The following is a 27,430-nucleotide window of genomic DNA, read 5'->3' on the forward strand; positions in this document are numbered from 1 at the left end:
TGACCACTGTGGTGTTTTTCTTTTCAGCTTTGATTGATATATATATATATATATATATAGTGAAGTGAAGTGAAGTGAAGTGACATACTGCCAAGTATGGTGACCCATACTCGGAATTCGTGCTCTGCATTTAACCCATCCAACGTGCACACACACAGCAGTGAACACACACACACCGTGAACACACACCCGGAGCAGTGGGCAGCCATTTATGCTGCGGCGCCCGGGGAGCAGTTGGGGGTTCGGTGCCTTGCTCAAGGGCACCTCAGTCGTGGTATTGAGGGTGGAGAGAGCGCTGGACATTCACTCCCCCCACCTACAATCCCTGCCGGCCGAGACTCGAACCCGCAACCTTTAGATTACGAGTCCGACTCTCTAACCATTAGGCCACGACTTCCCCTCCAAATATATATATATAACATATATATATATATATATAACTATATTTGGGTCATTAGTCTACTTCATAGTAACTCTGTTTGTTTCTTTTTAAATAGTGTAATAGTAATAATTTAATAATAAAATTATAGTTTTATGTTAAAACTAAAATTGTAAGTCACTTTTTGATTTTATTTTTGAAAATGTAGCTGTTGTCTGTGTTGTTATCTGTTATTATTACAATAATCGTTGTCATTAAAATTATTTCTGTTAATTAAAATAAAGCAAATTAGAAATGTTGCCTTAGATAACAAATAACAAATTGATAAAACACACACACACACACACTATATATATGTATATATTATATACAGTATATACATATATATATATAGTGTGTGTGTCTGTGTCTGTCTATGTGTGTGTGTTGAATTTTGAGTTGAAGAAGCAAAAAGTTCTAATGAGTTTAATAATCTATTGAGGCCTAATAGTCCTTAATTATTATTATTATTTTTTATTCTAATGATATAAAGCGATATTTAGATTTTATAAAAGTTTGTTTGCATTACACACTGAAAAACATTATTCAAAACTGTAAGTATCATGTTGATTATAATCAGTAACAAGTCATTGGAACTGGGTCTGAGTACTGAGAATGACTATTTATTTGTGTCTGTATGTAATATGATCAAAATAAATCAGTGTTAGGACAAACATGTGACCTACTAGTACTTGATCTTTACTCTAGCATACTGGCCTGATGACGAGGAGAAGCGATTGTTGTTGATAAGCAGTGGTATTTTCAAAGAGGAAGCTGGTTCTAGATTAGTGTTCCTCAGCAGCAGGAGAGATATTAGTCCTGGAATGTGTCGACAAACAGGAAGTGTTTTTCCTTATCCGGACAGTGCAAACTCCTGCTCATTCATCATCTCCACTGTTTGTGAATGCGGCCTTTGCTCTTGGATCGGTCTCAGATTACTGTAGCGGTTAGTGCTCTCAGACTGACCTCAAACCAAACCTGGCTGAGCTGGGTTAACATGTCTGGAGAGATAAACACAACACACATACAGGGGAAAATGACATTTGCATCCAGATAACAACAACTGAACAGTATATAAAACTAACTTTCATTTTCGTCAAATTCTTTTAAAATTAGAATTATTTTGCATTCAGTTGTTTTACATTCAAAATAATAATACTTTTGGGGTTTTGTTCACTTGCTATTTGCATATTAATTGGTCTCGAACATCATGTGTTGTCATTAGTTATTATACCTAAATGAGTGGAATACAATGAAATATACACATTAAAATGAATGCGTTATTTTTTAGTGTGTTTTATATGTATATGTGTGTGTGTGTGTGTGTGTATTCAATATTATTAATTATAAAACGTTAGTTAAACTTAAAATTTAATAGTAGCAGTAGTAGTAATAACAACAATACAAATAATGCATGTATATATTTAAGAAAAATATGTTCTATTTATATATTAAATAAATTAAAAAAATTCATATAAATTGTAAAACGTTGGTGCAACTTAAAATTGAATAATAATAACAACAATAATAATAATGCATGTATATATTTAAGAAAATGTTCTATTTACATATAAAGTATTTATTTTAAGAAAAGAATTTATATAAATTGGATTTTATATAAATATTTTTTAAATATATACATGTGTGTGTGTTTATATATACATAATAAATATACACAGTACACACACATATACATTGTAAACACAAACTTTTATTTTGACAGCCCTAATTCAATCATTCGCTCAAAACAAATACGATTTTAAGAGTTGTTTTTCTCTCTTCTCCCACTGTCCTGTCCAATAAAAGTGAAAAAAAAAAATAACTTTAAAAAATATAACTAAACATATGGTGTGAAAAGCCCTCAAATTAAGAAAAATCTAAGTATGCATGTCTTTTGAATTCAATATATTATTGTTTATTTCCATATAATTGAAGATGAATCTATGATTTATCTCAGGCTATCTACTTTGCAGTTGAGTTTGTGGTAGACTGTACGGTGGATCAGTGTTTAAATGCTGGTCCTTGTGCACTTGCACACTTAATGAACATTACATTGGCAGGCGTAATAAAACATGCCTTGACAAGAAAACGTCTGCAGTCTGCATGAGGAACAGCATCATAGCGTGACAATCTGAGTTCAGTTACTCTTTAAATCAAAGGCAGTCCTTTCCCAAATGCATTCTTCACACACGTACATACAAATACACACAGCGTATTGCGACCCCTTTCCTGCGACCCCCTCCTTCCTCTCTGCGCTCCTCACGCTATATGACCATCAGGTTATTCAGGCGTGGTGACCCACAATCCCAGAGGATCACATTCAAGACAAAAGGCCTCTGCAGTGAGAGAGAGGCAGGCCGGAAGAGACCACTCAAACACACACATGCATACGCTATAAACAACACCAGTACATACTCTGAATGACTTTCTTATGTTACCTCGCTCTCATTACAGTACAGTATGTACAGTACAGGGGCCTTAGAAAGTATTTTGACATTGAAAAAGTGGTTTGCAACAACTAAAAATATGTTTCTACCAGCTAGGCATACAATCTTAAGGTGGCCAAACAGGTTTCTGGATTAGTTAACAAGCTAATAATCATGTAAGACCAGCTACTGTGTTCAGCAATACAGATACTGCAATTGAGTTTTAGGGATTCCAAATAATAATAAAAAAATTATTTTTCTGTTAATTTTTTTGTTTTGCTTTAAAAGTGTGCTTGTGTTGTCTTTAATATAAATAAATGCCATTGGCTTGATATTTTGTTATATTTAAGTGATTTACTGTATGTCTCCAAATATATGTGGAGTATGTCTTACTGTATGTCTCCATATTTACAGAAAATATTAAATGAACAAAACATTCTGCAAGGCAGCTATTTATAAAATTTTCTCACCAAAACATTTAATAATAATATTAATGCCGTTTACACCTAAATACCAGTTCATTTTATTGTATATTTATATTTATTTTGTTTTATATAAATCTATGAAAGTTACTTTGGAATTGTGTTGTAATTAATGGTTACCATATACATTCACACAAGACTCATCAAAAATAATATGCAAGAAATAATGCTTTGGTAAATCATAAATATGGTATAAAAGTCTAAATTATGAGATACTATGTCATTATTGAGAGGAAAAAGTCAAAATCATTACATACTAATCAAAATTATTACATATCAAGTTAAAATTATGACAACAAAAATTACAAAAGGTTTTGACTGTCATAGGGAATTAACTTTTCCCTCATAATTTCGACTTGTTTCGTAATTTGTTATGAGCTGGTATCTTATAATTAATGTCAAAATAATGATTTACCTAATAAAATGTTGTCCACTATAATTGTTTGTTGTGTTTTGGCTCCACTTTATGGACACTCTGTCGACTGCATCTTTCTAAAACTTTAAAAAATATATATGCATTTTAAAATACAGTATCTGACAAAGAAATGTAAATAAAAATAACTACACGTATCAGTGATATTTAATACGAACTCATTAAAGGCTAACATATTTAAATCTGATATTAATTTTAGTTGCTCTTTTTGTGTCAGTTTCCCTGAAACTGTGGCACATTTGTTTTGGCATTGCGCTTTTGTAAAACAATTTTGGTAGAATGTCTGTTATTTTATTGTACAAAATATTGACAATCATTTTGTTGTGTTATGGAAATGTGTATTATTTGGTATCTTAGAGAACAGCAAAGAACAGCAGACTCAAGGTTAAATAATAAATCTTATATTTTTTTTACATGCAAAATGTAATACTCACAAATGTAAGTTCTCCTGGGAAAGAAAAGGAAAGAAATTGAGAATTATATTGATATAGGCTACTATACAATTTTCAACAAGCAATTAAAACGATGACAGTTTGTAAACGTTCTAACTTTGTATTTGTATAAAGACGCCTCTTGTGTATAATTGATTATATTATACATGCACAATGTAACTTGTTCTTGTTAATATTAACAAGAACGAGTTAGATGCATATGACAATATTCTTCCTCATGTGATGTTTGTATCTATATACATGAGGAAGAAAAGATAGATGGCGCCACTGAATCCCACGCACACTCCTGCGAGCGCGCGGCAGCGTCTTTACGCACGCTCATCTGCAGTGTCAAAGTTCAGAGGTCGGGTAAAGGTCGTGTTTTGAGTTTATTCCCCATCGCAAGCAATGGCTTCCATAAGTTGGTTAACATGCAGGCGGTTTTCCCGGCTCGTGCGGCGGCCGCTGCTGCTGCAGTATGTTTGGGCTCCAGCGCGAGCGCTTCACCGGGGGAGCGCGCGACGTGCGGCGGAGAAAACCCCGCTGAACAGATCACGATCATCACCGGAGCAACAGTACTTCACTGAGCTAGACAGAGCCGATGCGCTGGTAAACACAAACACAGTATTACTGTATAGCAGTACTTCACTGAGCTAGACAGAGTATATCAGTACTTCACAGAGCTAGACAGAGCTGATTCACTGGTTAACACAGACACCATATTACTGTATAACAGTACTTCACAGAGCTAGACAGAGCCGATGCGCTGGTAAACACAAACACAGTATTACTGTATAGCAGTACTTCACTGAGCTAGACAGAGTATAGCAGTACTTCACTGAGCTAGACAGAGTATAGCAGTACTTCACAGAGCTGATGCGCTGGTAAACACAAACACAGAGTATTACTGTATAGAAGTACTTCACTGAGCTAGACAGAGTATAACAGTACTTCACTGAGCTAGACAGATCCAATGCGCTGGTAAACACAAACACAGTATTACTGTATAGCAGTACTTCACTGAGCTAGACAGAGTATAGCAGTACTTCACAGAGCTAGACAGAGTATAACAGTATTTCACTGAGCTAAACAGAGCCAATGCGCTGGTTAACACAGACACAGTATTACTGTATAGCAGTACTTCACTGAGCTAGACAGAGTATAGCAGTACTTCACAGAGCTAGACAGAGTATAACAGTACTTCACTGAGCTAGACAGAGTATAGCAGTACTTCACAGAGCTAGACAGAGTATAACAGTATTTCACTGAGCTAAACAGAGCCAATGCGCTGGTTAACACAGACACAGTATTATTGTATAGCAGTACTTCACTGAGCTAGACAGAGTATAACAGTACTTCACTGAGCTAAACAGAGCCAATGCGCTGGTTAACACAGACACAGTATTACTGTATAGCAGTACTTCACTGAGCTAGACAGAGTATAACAGTATTTCACTGAGCTAGACAGAGTATAGCAGTACTTCACTGAGCTAGACAGAGCCGATGCGCTGGTAAACACAGACACAGTATTACTGTATAGCAGTACTTCACAGAGCTAGACAGAGTATAACAGTATTTCACTGAGCTAAACAGAGCCAATGCGCTGGTTAACACAGACACAGTATTACTGTATAGCAGTACTTCACAGAGCTAGACAGAGTATAACAGTATTTCACTGAGCTAAACAGAGCCAATGCGCTGGTTAACACAGACACAGTATTATTGTATAGCAGTACTTCACTGAGCTAGACAGAGTATAACAGTACTTCACTGAGCTAAACAGAGCCAATGCGCTGGTTAACACAGACACAGTATTACTGTATAGCAGTACTTCACTGAGCTAAACAGAGCCAATGCGCTGGTTAACACAGACACAGTATTACTGTATAGCAGTACTTCACTGAGCTAGACAGAGTATAACAGTATTTCACTGAGCTAGACAGAGCCAATGCGCTGGTTAACACAGACACAGTATTACTGTATAGCAGTACTTCACTGAGCTAGACAGAGTATAGCAGTACTTCACTGAGCTAGACAGAGTATAGCAGTACTTCACTGAGCTAGACAGAGTATAGAAGTACTTCACTGAGCTAGACAGAGCTGATGCGCTGGTAAACACAAACACAGAGTATTACTGTATAGAAGTACTTCACTGAGCTAGACAGAGTATAACAGTACTTCACTGAGCTAGACAGATCCAATGCGCTGGTAAACACAAACACAGTATTACTGTATAGCAGTACTTCACTGAGCTAGACAGAGTATAACAGTACTTCACTGAGCTAGACAGAGTATAGCAGTACTTCACAGAGCTAGACAGAGTATAACAGTATTTCACTGAGCTAAACAGAGTATAACAGTACTTCACTGAGCTAGACAGAGTATAACAGTATTTCACTGAGCTAAACAGAGCCAATGCGCTGGTTAACACAGACACAGTATTACTGTATAGCAGTACTTCACTGAGCTAAACAGAGCCAATGCGCTGGTTAACACAGACACAGTATTACTGTATAGCAGTACTTCACTGAGCTAGACAGAGTATAACAGTACTTCACTGAGCTAGACAGAGCCAATGCGCTGGTAAACACAAACACAGAGTATTGCTGTATAGCAGTACTTAACTGAGCTATACAGAGTATAACAGTATTTCACTGAGCTAGACAGAGTATAACAGTACTTCACAGAGCTAGACAGAGCTGATTCACTGGTTAACACACACAGTATTACTGCACATCAGTACTTCACTGAGCTAGACAGAGTATAACAGTACTTCACAGAGCTAGACAGAGTATAACAGTACTTCACTGAGCTAGACAGAGTATAACAGTATTTCACTGAGCTAGACAGAGCCAATGCCCTGGTTAACACAGACACAGTATTACTGTATAGCAGTACTTCACTGAGCTAGACAGAGTATAACAGTATTTCACAGAGCTAGACAGAGCCAATGCGCTGGTAAACACAAACAAAGAGTATTGCTGTATAGCAGTACTTCACTGAGCTATACAGAGTATAGCAGTACTTCACTGAGCTAGACAGAGTATAACAGTACTTCACAGAGCTAGACAGAGCTGATTCACTGGTTAACACACACAGTATTACTGCACATCAGTACTTCACTGAGCTAGACAGAGTATAACAGTACTTCACTGAGCTAGACAGAGTATAACAGTACTTCACTGAGCTAGACAGAGTATAGCAGTACTTCACAGAGCTAGACAGAGTATAACAGTATTTCACTGAGCTAGACAGAGCCAATGCGCTGGTTAACACAGACACAGTATTACTGTATAGCAGTACTTCACTGAGCTAGACAGAGTATAACAGTATTTCACTGAGCTAGACAGAGCCAATGCGCTGGTTAACACAGACACAGTATTACTGTATAGCAGTACTTCACTGAGCTAGACAGAGCCGATGCGCTGGTAAACACAAACACAGAGTATTACTGTATAGCAGTACTTCACTGAGCTAGACAGAGTATAACAGTATTTCACTGAGCTAGACAGAGTATAACAGTACTTCACAGAGCTAGACAGAGCTGATGCGCTGGTAAACACAAACACAGAGTATTACTGTATAGCAGTACTTCACTGAGCTAGACAGAGTATAACAGCACTTCACTGAGCTAGACAGATCCAATGCGCTGGTAAACACAGACACAGTATTACTGTATAGCAGTTCTTCACTGAACTAGACAGATCCAATGCACTGGTAAACACAGACACAGTATTACTGTATAGTAGTACTTCACTGAGCTAGACAGAGTATATCAGTACTTCACTGAGCTAGACAGAGTATATCAGTACTTCACTGAGCTAGACAGAGTGTAGCAGTACTTCACTGAGCTAGACAGAGTATAGCAGTACTTCACTGAGCTAGACAGAGTATAACAGTGCTTCACTGAGCTAGACAGAGTATAACAGTGCTTCACTGAGCTAAACAGAGCTGATGCGCTGGTAAACACAGACACAGTATTACTGTATTTGTTCATTTACAATTGTTCCTTTTTATATTACACTAATTACGAAAAGTACTGGTGGTATTGTGGTACACTTAGTGGTATTTTATGTTGTCATTTGATTACTATATTCTTAAACTTATTAATATTGTATTCCAATGAATGTGATTCTACGATGGTACTGGTACAACATTATGTATTATAGGCCTATATAATACGTGTCCGAAAATCATGGCAGTACCTTGGTACAATACTGGATGTCAATAATGCTATTACTAATAATAATGGTAGTACTGTAAATATTTTAAGGTTTTTTTTTTTTTTTTTGCATTGTTAACTGCCAAATAATTTATTTGTAGACTCTTATACCATTTTATTTTATTTTCTAGATGCTGCGGAAGTCTCATGAAACAGGTGAGGTCATTTGTCCAGCATTAATGAAACACAAATTATGCCCACTGACATCCTCTGATCATTTACTCACCTCCATGTCTTTCCAAAATATGACTGTTTTTCTGTTGGTTTTTTTCTGAATTGTTATGTAATATGTCTACTATACATATAGTGAAAAGTAGTAGGACTGTCAAGCTCTAAATAAATAAGCACCAATAAAGCATCATAAGCCTAAATATATCGTACCTTTGTTTAAAGAACAGGCTAAAAACATGAAAGCTTTTTCAAGATCAGTTTGTCCAATTTGTGAATTAATTCAGAGTCAGGTTTTAATTGTTTGATTTATTTTAGTCTAATTCATTTCAAACTGGTCTGTTAATAGACAAGTCAAGATTCAGTCAAGCTTATCACTGAATAATGAATTCATACATTTATATATCACATTCACAGTCATTTAGACTTATTTGGTGTAAATGATGCAAGAACATTAATTTTTGGGTGAACTAATCTTTAACAACTGAAATTCACAGTTTTGTAATAAAGTGCAACAGTTAAAAACCAAGAACCAAACCAACCAGCTACAAGGTGAATCACAAAATTACAAACTTTGAAATGATTGATTTAAAGTGAAAAGAAAATAAATGAATAGAAAAGAAAAGAAAAGAAAACTGGACAAAAAGACAAAGGTAGAAGAATGTGTACTCAGCTTAATTGAAGGAAAGAACTACAATCCCATGAAGCATTGTGAATAATGCAATCAAAGTAAATATTATGAATAAATATAAAACTACTAATTTAAAAGGGGTGTATGTGTATATATATATATATATATATATATACACACACACACACACACACACACGTATATGATGCTGAAGAATTACTTTAGTATGATTTGCTCGTTTCGATCCTCTGAAGTGGTGAGATTTCAATGCAGAATCATGGGTAATGTAGAAATTCTTTTCACCAGGAATTCTGCTGTTAAACATGAATATTTAAAAAAATATATGTTGAAATAATGTAAACTCATGTCTTCAACAATAGCATATACCATTGATTAACAACATCGTAGCTCTGTCTTTATCGGGTTATCATTCAAAATAAAGTCTCCTAAAAAGAAAATGAATGGGATTTTTATATCTGGAACTGACTGTTGTGCTCTATTCAAAAATATAAAAAATGATGCTTAAATTTTTTTTTTTGTGTTAAATTGCATATTTCCTGTAGTTAAGTACTTTACATCTAGGCAAACAAGCATTTCCCTAAAGCCATTTTTATTTTTTTGCAGGATTTTTGTCCTGGTTCCGGAATGGTCTCCTGGCTACAGGAATCGGCGTTATTGCGTTTGCGCAGAGTGAAGTGGGCCGAGAGGCCGGATACGGTACTGTATCATTTTCCACTCAGCCCGTCGGTTTTTCTTTTAAATCATAGGCCTGTTCTTCCTTTCCTCCCCCAGTATTCTTCATCCTGGGTGGAGTGTGCGTGTCGTTTGGCGGAGCATCGTACGTGACCAGTCTTCTGACCCTGAGGAGGATCATGCTCCTCTCTCGGCTGACTGTGCTGCTCCACGCGGGCCTGGTGTCCTTTGCTGCCCTCTTCTGGCTGTGTGCGGTATCGCTCTACATCGGCCGTCTGGAGTTGGAGATTATTCACGAGGAGGATGAGGAAGAGCACGGGGGAGATGAAGGCGGGGAGTGCACCGAATGCAGGGCGAGACGCAACGCTGAAGAAAAAGGCCAAGACAAGTGAGACGAGAGGAGACTACGAGTTCAAATGGCCTTGTACACTGACCCACAGCCACATTTCTGTATTCATAAGCCGTTTAAACTGCTTTAAGAGGAAATGCGAAACTGGTTTGTGGAGTTGGGGCTTCTATCAAAATAACTGTGCAGTACTCTAGTGCTTGATTTATTGGGTTGAGTGAGTTTTTGTATTTGTAATATTCCTGAACATCAGCTGTCCCACTGCGTACAAAGGGTCAGTGACATAAACACATATTTTTCTTTTGCAATATTTTTGTTGGATGTGTGTGCTGGAACATGAAAGTTCATTTCTAAACTAGCACTTATCAGACGAGTAGTTAAGCATCTTGGTTGTTCAACTGTTATAAAAGAACATGTTCACTATTTTATATAGTGATGTGATTCAGAAATAAGTTTTTTTTTTTTTTTAGTAACTCACTTTACAATAAGCTTTGATTTTCTAACATTAATGCATTAATATCATAAACTAGTTATAAAAAACCTTTTTTTTTACAGCATTTAGGAATACAATATATATTAATATCATGGTTAATAATATTAAATATAATATTTATAATAAATATTATTTAATTTATAATGTATAACAATTATAGGTTTTATAATTTAGATTTTTACATTTATCATTTAAATATAAATATATTATTTAAAAAAATGTATTTGTGTATAAATTAACATTAAGATGTGCTGTGAAAGGAAGTAACAAATTTAACTTTATTGTAAAGTGTGCTTTTATAATTCATGGTTTCTACATAGCATAGCATTTTTCCATCTATTTAGGCCTCGTTCAGGTTGAGATTTATTTTAATATGATTACCTCACGTCTCTCACACTTCGGATTTCCTGCTCTAGCGGTCACAGTCTTATTTAATAAAATCACTCCTTGCAGATTTGATAAGAACTTCTCGACATCATCTTCTGCCTCACAGCTTTCTCTCAACAGACATGTCAGCACATCTTTTCTTTTGTTATGCATGAATCCAAAGATATTGTTGGTACCTCTTTTTACAGCACGCAGTCGTGCCGGTTGCTGTCTTAGGAGTGTAGCTATTCTACTGACGTGAGCTGTCGTGTCAGGCATGTGTGTGCAGACCGCACATGTGCTCATACAGTCATTCACTCTACTGGAGTGTGTCTGGGAAGTCGTGGCCTAATGGTTAGAGAGTCGGACTCGTAATCGAAAGGTTGCGGGTTCGAGTCTCGGGCCGGCAGGAATTGTAGGTGGGGGGAGTGAATGTCCAGCGCTCTCTCCACCCTCAATACCACGACTGAGGTGCCCTTGAGCAAGGCACCGAACCCCCAACTGCTCCCCGGGCGCCGCAGCATAAATGGCTGCCCACTGCTCCGGGTGTGTGTTCACGGTGTGTGTGTGTGTGTGTGTGTGTGCATTTGTTCACTACTCACTGCTGTGTGTGTGCACTTGGATGGGTTAAACGCAATACGTCACGACTTTCACGACTATGTTTACTTATCATTGAATCAGCGCGCGCTGCACACTTATAATCAGTCAACTCTAGTTTAAATGCTGTTTTTCCCCTGTTCAAAGCAAATGCACAAATCTTGCTGGACTACAAGAAGGAATAATTCAACCGTGTCATCCTGTCTGTTTTTTTCCTGTCTGTTATTTTGGATAAATGATTAGTGGTGCTAAAAGAATAATTCAGGTTTTAAACAAGTTAAAAAATAATGTCCCTGGACCACAAACCAGTCATAAGTGGTACGGGTATATTTGTAGCGATAGCTAACAACACATTGTATGGGTCAAAATTATTGATTTTATAGTAAAAATCATGTTCCACGAAGATACTTTGTAAATTTCCTACCATAAATATATTTATATTCATAAATATATATATTGATTAGTAATATGCATTGCTAAGGCTTTCATTTGGATAACTTTAAACTTTATTTTGACTTTTTTTTGCACCCTCAGATTCCAGATTTTCAAATAGTTGTATCTCAGCCAAATATTGTCCGATTATAACAAACCATACAACAATGGAAAACTTAAGCTTGCAGATGATTTATAATTCTCAATTTAAAAAAATTGACACGCATGACTGGTTTTGTGGCCCAGAGTCACATTTTACTCATATCTCAGTTTGTAAAAACAAACAAAAAAATTGCATTTACAGTAATGTATTTACAGTAGAAATCTATGAGGCTCTGTTGTTTTAGTATTATTTATATAATATAATATTTTGAATGAGCTTTTTTATATTTTTAGTTTTAATTCTAGTTCTGGTAAGTGGTTTGTCATTTTATTATTATTTGTATTATATAGTTTTATTTAGCTTGAACTAATTTCCATTTGATTTGTATTAACTTATTTCAGTTGCCCAGTCAACCTTTTAAATTGTGGATTAAGATTTATTTTATTTCAGCCTTATTTCAATTACTGAAATGGCTTTTAATAGTTTAGGTTTGCAATAACAACACTACTTCAGCAATATAAACACTAAAATACACACATTTGAAACATAATTGGGTAAAAATGTAAACACAAATTGTCTAAATATGACACTCTAGTGAATGAAATGCTTGCTAACTTTGTTATATATCCATATGGACAGATGAAACAACAATATAAAATTGCACAGACAATGTTAGCAAACGATTTAATAAACAGCATAACGTTTAAGTTTTGTGGTTATACTTTAAAAATGGTGTAGCTTATTTAAATGTTTTTGCAGTGCCCCATAGACCATATTAAGTGCATTACTATAACAATGGATTTCTGTATGCGACGAAAAAACGTCACTAACTTGTTTTGAACCCTGAATAAGCTTCTTCCACTGTCATTCAGATCAGATTTGCTGGGTTAAAGCCTTCAATGCTGAAGGTTTCTGTGACTATTAGGGGTTAATTAACTACAACTGTGAAATTGTAGTGGCAAAAAGTTGTTAAATGGTTAAAAAGTTCAAAACAAAACGTGAGTGCAATTTGTGTCAGATATGAAGGGCAGGTGGCGTCTCTGGAGGGAGGGATTCACGGTAAACAGACAGACGTGTTGATCTGTATGCGTGTGAGGTTTGTTAATAGCGCCGGGGACTCTGGAACATGTGCGGCGGTTCTTTCATTAGTCGTTCCACTTCTGTTTGTACATCTTCAAAGGGCTGCTTATTTGATTATATATTTTAATTATTGTCATGCAAAAGATTTTTTGTTGTTGATATCTTGTCACAGTGGCTGTTGTTGTCATCAAAGACCATGTATGAATCCTCAGAGAAATTATGGCACTTATCTGTCGGCATATAAATGCGTTTAAGAATCGTCGCTGTTTGTGTTTTGTAAATTCCAGAACACATTTAGAATTTTGTCAGGTTTTCGTTTTGTTTCTTGAGTCTTGAAGAGGAAGATGATTGTCTTTGCTATATGACTTTTGAACCTGAAGCCTGATTGGCTGATGTTCATATACTTCCACCTCTGTCATGCATCTTTGCTGTTTTTCCACTGTGTGACTTTTTTTTAAATGTATATTTATGTTAATGTGAAATGCAGAACATTCTATAAATGTACTCTTTTAAAACCGATGACATCCATTGTATGTTGATTGCGAGTGTTTATCACGAGGTTACAGACTATTTGTTTATGCATGACCTTCAGTGCTATTTACAGTACATAATGAGTCTATGAATATGTACATAAATGGGGACTATGCAAGCACATTTGTCTCCCGCAATTTCTGAGAAGGACAGGTTTGATGTTTAAGGTGGCGTAAATTCAACACTGTCACTTAAGGTGGAAATGTCATGTTAGTGGCCTTTAGAGGTTAACAAGCTGACTGTAGCAACTTTTAACTTCTTATACTGCAGGTAATTACAGTCCAGCTATACTATAAATGACAAGTTACTAGAAAGTAAAAAAGTAAGTCTTTTTAAAAATGTATAACAATAATATATGTTTTGTACAAGCAGAGCAGTCTTTATTGTTTCTGGGAATCTGACAGCAATAAACAAACAAATGTATACACAAGTAAAGGAGTGAGCATCATAAACAATTGAAACATTCTCTGGACTGTTTCATAAAACAAGTTTACCAAATAAGCCAGGCTTATTTCAGTTAGTCTGACTTATTGCCAGTTGATTTGGTTCAAAATAAGTCACTAACTGAAATAAACCTGGCTTATTTGGTAAACTTGTTTTATGAAACAGCCCCCTGGTTTGAGATTTGTTTACAACTGTGTGTGTGTTTTAGGTAGCCTATATATAGGGCTTTAAATGAGGAAAAGGGACTCCAGCATAAATGCACTCTTATAATTGACCTTAACTACAATAGAGTATAAAAAAAATACACATTCAGTAGTTCCATTTTTAAACATAAGTCTTCCACATTAAGAGGAAATAAATTGTTTTTGAAATTAAACGAAGACAGTGCTCATAGTTTGGTTCTCATTTAAAATCTCACATATAAAGAATGTTTAAAGTCATTTAAATTGTGTATGCTCTCATGAAGACCATACTCAAAATAATTTAACAAAAAAAATATTTTACCTTGATGAAATGGCGTGACCCGCGTGCTTTGTTTCACTAAAGGGCAAGAGAGAATCCTTGCGCTCATTGGCTGCCGCCTCTGTAGATACTCTAGTAGTGTAGTGTTGTTTAGTATCATGTATAGTCTCAGCCTCAGACGTCATGTCGTTGGCTGAACGTCTGATGCATATGGCACACAAAAGTGGAAACACTTCAGGAGTTTCGAAGTCGTCCTCTAATTTGTTCATAGATATACTGACTAGATGTCGCCTCTGACGCTGCTGCCCATAGGAACGATGCGTCAGCGCGGCCGCCATCTTGGGTCGGGGGAAGCCGCGTCTACTCTGCATTAGTTAACATTGGCAGAGAACTATCAACGATTAAAATCACCTTAATTTGCTTAATTTTCAACCGATTTTCAAGCCGTTTGGTTTATTATAAATGTCAGACATATATTTATGATAGAACATATAGATTAATTAATTATTTTACTTATATGATATAAGTAAAATAATTAATTAATCTATGTTCTATCATAAATGTGATATATCATATACAATACAATACTTAGACACACCTACATAACTAATTAATTTGTTCTACAATACACAAAACAATTACAAGGATGCTGATAGTGATATGAAAAAAACATGAATAATATAAAGTATATATAAAATATAAATAAATAAATAATAGAGCAAAATGTAAATTAATAAAGGCACGACTTAAACAAACAAAGCGGGGAAAAAAAACAATTATGGACTTCCTGACCAACAGACCTCAGAATGTTAGGATGGGGAACCTAACATCTGCTTCTAGGCAGAAATTAAATCATCATAAATCGTCCAAATCTCAAATGGTTTTTCTTAGTTTTTTGGTTTGTTCCAACTGACAGACATGTATTTATGATCGAGTCCAGAGAAAATTGAAGCTTTTGATATTAATCTACTTCAAAACTAGGTGTAAGTTTATTATTCTTCCACTTCAGTGAACTTAAAATTAACTATTGTTACTTACCTTAGCCTAGTCTACTGCACACAAAATGGCTACAATGGTGTGATATCCATACTTAAACCAGTACAATTCAAATGTTTTAATTAACATGTATTTTTATTTTGTACATCAGCAAGCCTGCAATACAATGACCCAGCGTAAAATGGTTATATAACACAAAAACAAACATAACGTGCGTAAGTAGTGTGAAAACATCTTCCAGTATTTACAACAGCGTATTAAATGATTAGGCTACAGTATATAACAGGTTAATCATTCTTTGAAAACATCCAGTTCATGAAAATATCTACTACAGCACAAAAGTCCGGCATCTTCAGAGTTGATCTGAATGCCGGGAAACTTTGGCGCTTCCTTCAGATCCCCGACCCAAGATGGCGGCGATGTTGACGTATGCTTAGAGGCCCAAGGCGACATCTAGTCAATACATATCTATGTAATTTGTTGAATTATACAGGATTTCCGGGAGACGTGGGTGTCGCGTTTTTTAACGTTCCGCCTGGAAACAAAGATGCCGTAACACCAAACCCCCTCACGAAAGAAGAAAGCCGTCGTGTTTACAACTGTGACGACAAGTGCTTATCAGGATCAGCTAAATGCTGGATTTTCAAAAGTATGTGAAATAAAGCATAGAATCCTTAAAATACATCCGAGAGTTTTACACACCAGTCTGTTATAGAGTGGGGGAACTATGACGTCACTTTGTAGACGGATCGGCTGTTAGCATGAAACTGGTTCCCTCGACAAAAAGCCAATAGGATTTTTCCATAGGCTTTTGGATTATCGCAAAAAATAGGCTCTGTGTTCAATCATAGTTCATGAAACTTACACGTCCATCAAGATAATCTCCACAAAATAATATAACTTTGACAAATTTTGAAGCCTATAAAAGCGCCAGAACTAAAAAGCTAAACTTAGGCTATAAACGAACTACACCACCACGGTCGCTCGCCTTCAACGTCACCACCACCGCGCTTCCGACAACTTTTTCAAACTTATTTTTAACATTCAGTGAAACATACTGTATTTACTCTGTATATGAATTTTAATCCATGCTACATGAACCGTTTCATATAAACTGGAATAAATACAGCCAAACTAAAACTGAAATGAGACGGTAGTAATAAATAATATAGTGAATAAATGAAATAATCATAACTGAAGGACATAGGAAAGCACATATTTCTGTACATTTTGAAATGAGGTGCATTAAATGTCAATAAATCCGTGATTAATATTAATATTTTTGCATATGGTAAGATTAAACTTATTTTAGTGAACAAAGCGCCACATTTTAGCTCTCATTTTGTTAGGGTGGTTACACAAAATATTATTTTATCCTTGCTTCTACAATCTATGCGTTCTAACGGCTTCATGTGGCCGTAAACATTTAATTTCAATGTGGCTTTAAGCACTATGCATCATTAAAGTTTCACTTTCACCACGTAAAGCCAGCAAATGTGGTGTTTACATGTAATATGAGTTTACCTTACAGTACGGACCCAGAGTCTCCGCTTCAGTAAGCGATAAAACGAGCATCTTCCCTCCAAAGACATGGGTCGCATTTCGGGGCAAAGCAAAAAAACATTGTCAAACAACAATATAAAATGCGGGAAACTATTTGTTGGTTATTCTACAATTAATTGATTTACAAATCATCCTACAATTGGAAATACTGTAAATTGATAAGTTGTTCTGCGTGATGACATTTAATGTCTCCGACAGCACCTGTGGTCCCATTTAGCAACTTGTTAGCAACCGTCTTTCTTAAGAAACATAACAGTTTAAAAAAATAAATAAATTCACAAGTGGGGTGTAACTGGTGTGTTTTATGTCGTAGAATAGAGCGTGAAAGTATCTTGAGCCAGTGTGAACCACAGACCTTATTTAAGGGATTTAAATCCCATTCAAAAAACCCATTGACTCTGGGACGATGGAACCGGAAGTGCTAAAATGCTAACTCGCTTCCGGGTTTTCTTCCTACAAAGTGACATCATAATTCCGTGAAGAACCATCATTTTGGTTCTTCACATTGGAGTGAATGACATTCGTCAACGAAAATCTTCAAGAGGGACTTTGTTTCTCTGGTGGATTCCATTCGAACTTTCGCTTGTGATGCAAGGATTGTTGTTTCAGGTCCTTTACCGATGCTCAGAATGAGCAGGGAAATTTTCAGCAGGCTCTCAGCATTAAATGACTGGCTATTGAGATGGTGCCCCCATCAGTGAATGCTGAATTCGGGATGAACTAGGACTTATTTTGGGAAAGACCACATTTTTATTTCACAGATGGTCTTTTTGAAGACTCCTTTGAAGTGAGTGTTTCTTCCAGGAAAGATGGTGTATTAATTGATTTTATTCCGTGTTTTGTGAACTATAATAGGCAAGTAGTTAGTAAAAATGCTTCAGTTAATCATAATAACCTTATACAGGTTAAGCTTTCTGCTACTAATATCGGGGTGGTTGGGGTCGGGGTGGAGGCATTGCTGTTGTTTTTAAAGAGTGTTTTATGTGTGCAGAGCAAACTGTTTCAGTTTTTTCTTCTTTTGAAGTTCTGCAGTTTAAGATATTGGGGAAAGAACCAAAACTTTGTTGTGTGATCTATCGTCCCCCAAATTTGAATTCTCATTTTAAAAATGAATTTTCTGAAATGCTTTCTGATTTAGTTTTGAGTTATGACAAGATTTTTATTGTTGGAGATTTCAATTTTCATGCGGATAAGGTGAATGGTTATGCAGCTGTTGATGTTTTTTTTTTAAATATTACTCAAGATTTAAATTTAGTACAACATGTGCCAAGTTCTACACATCATCATACTTTGGATTTGTTTTTTACTCTTGGATTGGCACCTAATTTTATAATTGAGGACAGTGCGATATCAGATCATAAAAGTATTGTTTTTAATGTTCAATTGGCGTTAGAAAAGAAGAAACTTAAGACAAGTGCTACTTATTCATCTCGTGCTATTAATGCTGAAGTTGTTCATAAATTCAGAAAATTGTGTTTTAACGGATGGTTGGGCATATGATGCAACTACAGTTGATCAGTTGAATGATTTTAATTATATTTGTACTTCAGTATTAGCCTCTGTGGCCCCAGCGCAAATAAAAACAAGGTCATTAGCAAATAAAGTACCATGGATAAATGAGGATATTCATATATTGAAGAGAAAATGTTGGAAATCAACTAGACTTCATGTTTATTTTGAGCGTTGGAAGGGTTTATTGGGAGTTTTTAACAAGACAGTTAAACATGCGAGATCTGCTTATTTTTCCAATTTAATTGACACCAACCGTCATAATTCTAGGTTTCTATTTAATGTAATTAATTTGACAAACCCGCAGCCTAGTATTGCATTGAGTTCTACTGATTGTAGGACTTTTGTCACTTTTGTGTACAAGGTCGCAAATATAAGGGCGTCGATTACCCCTCCTTTGGTTCAATGTGAGGATAATCCGGGTTGTAGGGCGGTATTGTTATATTCCTTTTTAACTGTATCAGAGCATGATATTTGTGAGATTGTGCAACAGATGAAACCTTTGAGTTGTTTTTATAACTTGGTTCCTACAAGACTGTTTAAAGAAGTGGCTGGAACTATAGGTCCTATTTTACAGTCTATAGTAAACAGTTCACTTATTTATGGATGTGTTCCGGAGGAATTAAAGATTGCTACGGTCCAACCGCTCCTGAAGAAGCCCTCACTAGATCCTGCAGTTGAAAATAATTACAGACCCATCTCTAAACTACATTATAGAAAAGGCAGTAGCCAAGCAATTGTTGAAGGTTGTTAATGAGAATAATATTTGAGAAATATCAGTCTGGTTTTACAGCTGACCATAGCACTGAAACCGCCCTTTTACGAGTGACCAATGATTTATTGATGGCAGAGGATGCTGATGTTCAGTTTTAGTTTTATTAGATTTGACTGCAGCTTTTGATACAGTTGACCATTCTACTTTAATTAGGGTAAACGTACCAATTAAGATCACATACCCATTAAGCACACTTTCATTTTTGAGCTCAGATTATAAGAAGAAAAAAAATTATTATCCTACTTGATGTTTGTTACTATATACCTCCTATAATGTCAAGTCAATCAGATCATTGCACGCTGAGATACAGGTCTCCATGTGTGCACACGGTCTGGCGGCCATTTTGAAAGCTGTCTAAACTTTCACCTAAAGAAGAGACCCATAAATGTGCGTTTTTTTAGATGTGTAAGCCTTTATTTTAGGTAAGTTTCACTACTTACGGTTGTCACAAACAGAGGCTTCCAGGTGAGTGAAACAGGCTGATTTATTGAACAGAGGATGTTGATCGTGCTGAGAGACTGGCAGGTAAGGAATCTAGAGAGAGAAATAGTGCAAATGGGTCTTAGTTGTAAACTCAGAGTCCTTTCTTTGCAGGAACAACGGAGAGCGGGAATCAGGTTCAAAGCAGGAACTGAGACGGGGAAACTGCTGGAGAATCCGGAAGGTAAGTAGCACAGGTAAGTATAGCTGGGTCTGGTGACTGTTCAAGGCCGTGAACGGTATACCAGACAGTGAGTGTCTGTGGGAAGCGTGTATTTAAAGGGGAGCTGATGAGTGACTGCAGGTGCAGGTGATCAGAAGTCAGGTGATTGTGATCTGGTGATTGTTGTGGCCGGTGACTGAGGTGGCTGTGACTGTGAATCCCTGACAACTGTAAAAATAAGAGATTAACGTTTAGACTTTCGCATATTATAACCTGGAACTTGTATGTGGGAAATAATTACATTAGATCCAAAAGATAGTTTTAGCAACACAGCGCAGATGCTATAGAACACAGTTAGCTGACAAGCTGTATAAGATTGTGTGCTACGCTAATATATTACTTCACAGGCATTACTGGCTTGCACTTTTACATCCATGATACTATAAATTGACAGTTTATTGCTGCTTTTTCATAGATATTGTTAATAATAGTTGTTCATATTAAAATATGTATGCATTTAATACATGAACTAGATTATTTATTCAGCAAAATCTTGTCATTTTAATAAATATTACATGAAATGTATTAAAAATTGTTGCTGCTCCAAAAGCTCAGTGTGCTCTCTTTAAGCTCTTCCACACTAACCACCTATGTAAATACTTCATAAACAGACTTAAAATGATAACCATCAGTTAACATGTAAAGTTAATTTTTCTAAAATATCTAATAACTTATTTTAACAGCTTTAAGATAACAAAATCGAGACACAACTGTAGTTTATGCCCAAAGATGAAAGAGGCATGCCGTCCATCAGAAACCTGTCGTATATGTCAAGCAACTAAAGGCTGGAATACACTACACAACTATTAAAATGTGAACAGATTTTTAAAACACCAGGCATCATATACTTATCGACTTTGTAAATAGTCACAAAGGAAAACTGGCCATCATACACTAAACGACTGAAGATCACACACTAGCAGACTTTAAATTCCTTCCGATCACAACAAACTCACACAGAAATGTGTGCATTATTTCTGTGTTCATCCCCATAAAGGAAATGTTTTATTGTTGTGTTTTATTTAATTTTTGAATATGTGTTATTTAGCTGAACTAGTCTTGATGTTGCAGTGTCCTTAAATGACACTTCACTATGAATATATAACTGATCAAATTGAATGCCCTGTTGCTTGATTTTAGTGTTTAGTGCTTTTTTATTGACTTTGTACCTTCAAATAAAAAAAATTCAATTATTCTTTAAAAAGGTTTTAAAAATAAATATGAATTTTTAACAAAACATGATGTGAGCTTAATGGGAACAGGGGTGTGCTTAAAGGGTACACAAATGTACCCATTAAGCACAGCCAGACTTTTTTAATTTAATCATGTATATCTTAATCAAAATTCTTTTGTCATTTAAAATAAAATTAAATATTTTTATGTGAGAGATTAATATTTTATTTTAACATAACTTTTTGTACCGAAACCAATATCTTGTGCACTAAAAATGGCTCAATGTAGATTTTAGTGAGCTTAATAGGTACGTTTACCCTAATACGTTGAGAACATGGGTCGAGGTTTCAGGGACGGCGTTGGATTGGTTTGTGTCTTATTTGTCAAATAGAACATTTTAAGTGTTAGTTGCAGGTGAAGTATCCCAACGTTCTGAAGTTGTATGTGGAGTTCCGCAGGGATCCCTGTTAGGACCAATTTTGTTTTCAATTTACATGCTTCCGTTAGGTGCGGTAATTCGATGACATAATATTAATTTTCACTGTTATGCAGATGATTTACAGTTATACTTATCATTGAGTTCTAAGGATCTAAATAATCTTGATGTTCTTCAAGCATGTTTAATGATTTAAAAAATTGGATGGCTTTACACTTTCTGCAGTTAAATACTGAAAAGACCGAAGTGGTGATAATTAGTCAGAGCTCAAGTAAAAATCAGATTGAGCTTGCTCTAAATAGGGTTTTTCCTAATAATAAGCAGGTGGTAAGAAATTTGGGTATGTATTTTGATACTAATTTAAACTTTGAATTTCATGTCAAGAAGTTGGTTCAATCTTGTTTTTATCAGTTAAGAAATATATCTAAGGTGAGACGGTTTTTAAATTTTAATGATACAGAGAAGCTTATTCATGCTTTTATTTTTTCCCGTCTTGACTATTGCAATGCCTTGTTTTCTTCTTTGAACCATCGTAATTTATCACGATTACAATTAGTGCAGAATGCTGCAGCTAGATTACTGGCACAAACAAAGTTATATCATCATATTTCACCTGTTTTAGCTTCATTACATTGGTTACCTGTTTATTTTAGGATTGATTTCAAGATTATTTTTTTGACATATAAAGCCTTAAACGGCTTGGCACCTTTGTATTTAACTGAGCTTCTGAAACCGTAGGTAAGAGGGAGATGTCTTAGATCTTCTTTTAATGAATTGCTGACAGTTCCAGGAACTAGATTTAAAACAAAAGGAGATAGGGCATTTGCAGTGAGGGCTCCAAAAGTATGGAATAGTTAAGCTTTAAAAGTTTAAAATTTGTATAAATAGAAATTCAAATTTATATAAATAGAATTATACTTACATACTTAAACCACTCTATTGTGGCGACATTTCCACACCCCTAAACATGATGCTGAACGAAACAAACTGTGATTGGTTGTTTGACATGTCGGTCAAAGCGGCCTCATGGGCGGGCCTTGGCCAATGAAAGCTGCCATGGATTCCAGATCTTCAGCCGTCAGTCTGAAGGTCTGGCTATGTGAGACTAAGTGGCATGAAGCGTGAAAATTAGGCAGTGTAACACGCTTATTATTGTGCTTTTCCAGCAGAGACAAATGGAGAACCATCAGCTGTAAAGATGGAGCCGCAGAAAAGGTCTGAAGTCAGAAGTAAGACCGACAAAGATAAAGATAGCATAATCGTATATGGCATACAAGATGGAAAGATGACTGAATCCTAAGTAGTGACGCAGAAGTCCTTTCTTTTTGTTGGACATGTAAGAGTAGAACGCACTTTAAAAGCACTAGTATCAGTGTAATTTACTACTTCTTTGGGTTTTAATGGCATCCTTGGTGTTGCATTACTGCCATCTTCTGGAGCTAGTGACTTCCCATGTACACCATCTTGTTTTCATATTCCTGTTATTAGCTTTACATAACTTTTTCGCGCCGCAAATGATCGCATCTGGTGTGAATAGTCCCACGCTGAATTTTTGCGTTCAGTGTGAAAAGGCCTTGCTGGCAACAGAACAGTTATTTATTTATTTATTTTGACACTACTGACAAAGTTTAAAATGTGTATTTTTAACGAATAATGGCAAAAACAAAGTTTTTTGAAAATATGAATAGATTGATTTAAGTGCTTCGCAAAATGATTCACTGTTTTGAGGTAGTGATGGGGGAAATTAACCTTTTCGAAGCTTTGATTCAAATGAACCAAATGCTTCACAAAACGATTCACTGTTTTATAGCATTTGAAACCACGCGTAAATGCAATTAGGCCAAAACATGTATAAAAATGCCTTTTAACCAATTGCAAACGTTTTGTTGAAAGTGTAATCTATTTAATAAAAATCCAATCTGAACCACTTGTTCAGAACAAATGATTTGCAAAGGATCTTTAACTGCGTATTGTATAATCAACCAGGCAGTACATTGTTGTAGTTCTCATGAGAATCACAGTAAGCTGAAAAAGGGTTGCAAAGGGGAAGAAAATTTCCCTGTAAATTTCTGTAAACGTTCTAAAAGTTTTAAACAAATTCCCGGAAAGTTTCCCAAAATTCTGGAAAGTTTAGAGAAGTTTAAAAAATGTATTCCATTGGACTAGTTGAGCTACATGGTTTTTCTTCACTTAAAATTAACCACTCACTAAATCACTGAAGATTACTACAGGAAACACTGTGAAATTAATTTGGTATGCAAATACGTAAGACCTATTCAGAACTAAACATCATTATTAACTGTTTATCAGTATTAAAAAATGGCATGGTTCTGAATTTTATGGACTGATACAGTTACATTATTGCCCAATACATTTGAAAATCACTAAAATCGGACCAAAATCAGATATGTGAGCCAGTTAACAACAATCACTTATTTGCGGCAAACTGACATTTTAAGACAGCATGTTTGATTGGCCTGGGTATAAAGATGAGTGTTAAACAGTTTTTGCATGCTTCCCTTAAGTGCAGTCACATTAGGGACTTTCACACAATGTAATTGTAGGAACTAGCCTGCAGGTTGTTCCTAGTGAACCAATTGTTCCCTCGGGCCTTTTTCCTGGTTGCATTCGCACCGGAAGTGGGAATTCTGAAGCGGCCGACAGCGGCGTCTTTATTCGTGGCATTTACAAACATCAATAACCGAATGGAGGACGCCGTGATCGGAGCTGCTTTTGTTGTGTGTTGTGGGCTTCGTGAAAATGGAAATGGAATGTAAACACCATTTACACGATTGAAAGAGCATGAAACTCTGACTAAATCTCCTATGACAACTTGCAGTGTTATAATCGAGGCTGAGAAAAGAACATGACGCTGCAGACAACAGGTAAATGCCGTTTTTGCTGTTTTCCATGTTTATGGAGAAAATATTTTTACGGGTAGCCAGTGTTTCGTATGTGTTTGGCCAATCAGCATACACTTGAGTCACTGGTAGTTAATTCCTATTAGGAGCTAATTTAGTTCCTCCAAATGTAGTTCCTAGAAGTAAAACCGTTCCTAGTCCCTGCGGTGCAAACACACCGAAAAGCGGGTACTTCCTACCAATAGTTCTAGGAACTATGAAAAGGTTCCTTTGGTGCGAAAGCCCTTATTAACGACATTTCACAAACATCCATTGTAAATTGTCATAGCACTCAAAAGTTACTTTCAAACAGAGCATCCTTCTATCGTAAAGCATACAGAATTTGCGAGAGAAAAACTTGAAAATGAAAAGCGCACCCTTGTGGCTAATTCCAGATGAAATGATTAGATCATTTCACCAACAAAATTTTGACGTGCCACAATAAATGTTTGCACCTTTACTTAAAAAGCTCTCTTTAGAAAACTGCTGAGCTACTGTAATACTACCTATAAATGTAAACCTGTATGCTACATGTGCTTGTAGTTATTGCTGCTTGTTATTTACTCCTCAACACTCAGAGCTAAATAGACAAGTGAAAACATATCAGACATTCTCCATCCTTTTCTTGCCTATTCTCCAACTCCTCCTGGTTCTCTGGCGTTTTGGTGCAGTTTGTTAGTTACTGATTCCGGGCGTGTCTCAGTGCAGTAGGCCCACGGTCTGTCTGTCTCTCCCTCAGCGCACGCAGCTCTGCTTCAAATTCAGGGCGTCTACAGGGGCCGCCACACAGCTAAAGGGCACAGCGCCCAAACACACATCCCCACAAGCCAGACTTCACACACCTGCGTTACATGAACCGAGTTCATAATCGCACGGAGCGGCATTTCCATCACACGGAACCAGTACGTTAAACCAAACTTAATTTGTTATTGTCGCAGTATGTGAATGTGCAGCACAAGATCATTGAAAACCACAATGGTTTCCATATTTATTGCCAAAATTACCCATAAAAGGAACTAATTCCTGTTTATATGTCAGTCTGCTCTTAAGAGATGGCTGTGGAGGATATTTTAGAGGAGAAACTTCGGGTCACAGTCGAGTTATTGTATGCGCACGCACACGGTCCGGCCATTCGCCTTTTCTCCCCAACAACTCTGCTTCTTTAGTATGCAATTCCTTTAGTCGTCAAGAGGGAATGATCCTCACACTAATGAACTGAGGCCTGCCACTTGAATGTAAAACAGGTTTTAACCCATCTTCAATGTCAGAGCCCCTCCCTGGGGTTTCTTGAAACAACACAACACCATCGCTAACACCAGCACGCTCTGCGTTTCAATCACAACGTCTGCCTTTGTCTCGACCCTCCGGCCTATTACTCTGACATCGGGCTGCTCACCGACTCCGCTTCAAAGACACGGAGCCAGAGTTATGAATCGGTACACGGATTATGATGAATGCCAATCAAAAGGCTTTATTGTGAGCGGAGCGGAAGAGTTGACAGAGTTGGGTAGCTTACATGTGCTCCCAGAGGGAGCTGTTGTTGAAGCAGCTTATCACATCAATCCGATCCATGTTCTTTCATCTTTCCTTTCTTTTCCTCTTCTTTTGAACTTGTTAACATGGACCGGTGTGGATTACAAAATTTACACAAGATAATAGCCGATTGTTAATCTCTTTTGAATGTTCACTTTTCAAATCCAAAAGCAATCCCCTTCACGCCATTCAAGACAGCGACTTCAAATGTTTTAAAGTTTCCGAGCATGCAACTGGTGTACTTTTTTGCCATTGTACTTTTTAGGCTATTCTTAAAAGGATCACTCTGTCCAAAATTAATTCTGGCATCATTTACAGACATGTCACTGCAAACCTATTTACCTTCTTTTTTTTTAAACACCAAACCAGACATTTTAGACAATGTGCAGGTTGAACCTTTTCATGCATTTACAGTGAATGAGCACAGAAGCTTTCAAGGCTTCAAAATGGATCTAAAAAGCAATTAATAATATATTATAGTATACTTGGTGTGAGAATCAGAATTAATTTTAAGTTGTCATCAATCTCTAAAATGCTTAAAATCCACCTCTTTGGCACAGAAGTAGTCATGTAAGTACTATTCGTTAATGAATGATTCTTTTGAGTTAAGTCTTTTTAATGAAACTGCTTGATCTTGAACTGCTTCGCAACATTGGTCATCAACATCCAGTCATACAAGACAAATGCACTTTAATAAACTTTGTGGTGCTTTTTTGAAGCTTGAAGGCCTCAGTCCTCCTTCACTGTAAAAAGAGTGACCAGAATATGGACAATTATCCATATTTTGTAAACTATAGAAATTGAGGGTGGGCGATATGACCAAAACCTTACATCATGATATGAGTAATTTTATTTCAGTAGATCAAATAAATAAGAAATGCTACATACATTCTTATAAAGTAATCAAAATTATAAACACACTGCATATTCTTCACGGTTTCTTATAAAAGTTACAAAAGTGATTTAGTCAAGAGCAGTGAGAGATTCTCTCTCTTTTGTTGTTTGATGAATGACAGACAGCAGGAACATTAGACTGCTGTTACTTTAAGAGCTGCCCCCATCCAATATACTGTTACATGTGTTT

General features: G+C 36.2%; 1 protein-coding gene across 1 annotated transcript; it reads left to right on the plus strand.

The window, feature by feature from the left end:
* The first annotated feature begins 4,537 nt into the window (after positions 1-4,537).
* LOC306851497 (transmembrane protein 160-like) lies at positions 4,538-10,694 on the plus strand. Its single transcript, XM_079387776.1, has 4 exons — positions 4,538-4,799; positions 8,544-8,568; positions 9,836-9,928; positions 10,004-10,694. Exons 1-4 carry the CDS (start codon positions 4,599-4,601, stop codon positions 10,294-10,296), a joined length of 612 nt encoding a protein of 203 aa, XP_079243902.1. The 5' UTR covers positions 4,538-4,598; the 3' UTR covers positions 10,297-10,694.
* Positions 10,695-27,430: the final 16,736 nt, after the last annotated feature.

Source organism: Barbus barbus (genome assembly GCF_936440315.1).
Source record: "Barbus barbus genome assembly, chromosome: 31".
Taxonomy (NCBI): domain Eukaryota; kingdom Metazoa; phylum Chordata; class Actinopteri; order Cypriniformes; family Cyprinidae; genus Barbus; species Barbus barbus.

Coding starts and splice junctions, on each gene's coding strand:
- LOC306851497 (XM_079387776.1), top strand. CDS start 4,599: ATGGCTTCCATAAGTTGGTTAACATGCAGGCGGTTTTCCCGGCTCGTG. Junction 4,800..8,543: donor TAGACAGAGCCGATGCGCTG/GTAAACACAAAC, acceptor TTTATTTTCTAG/ATGCTGCGGAAGTCTCATGA. Junction 8,569..9,835: donor GCGGAAGTCTCATGAAACAG/GTGAGGTCATTT, acceptor ATTTTTTTGCAG/GATTTTTGTCCTGGTTCCGG.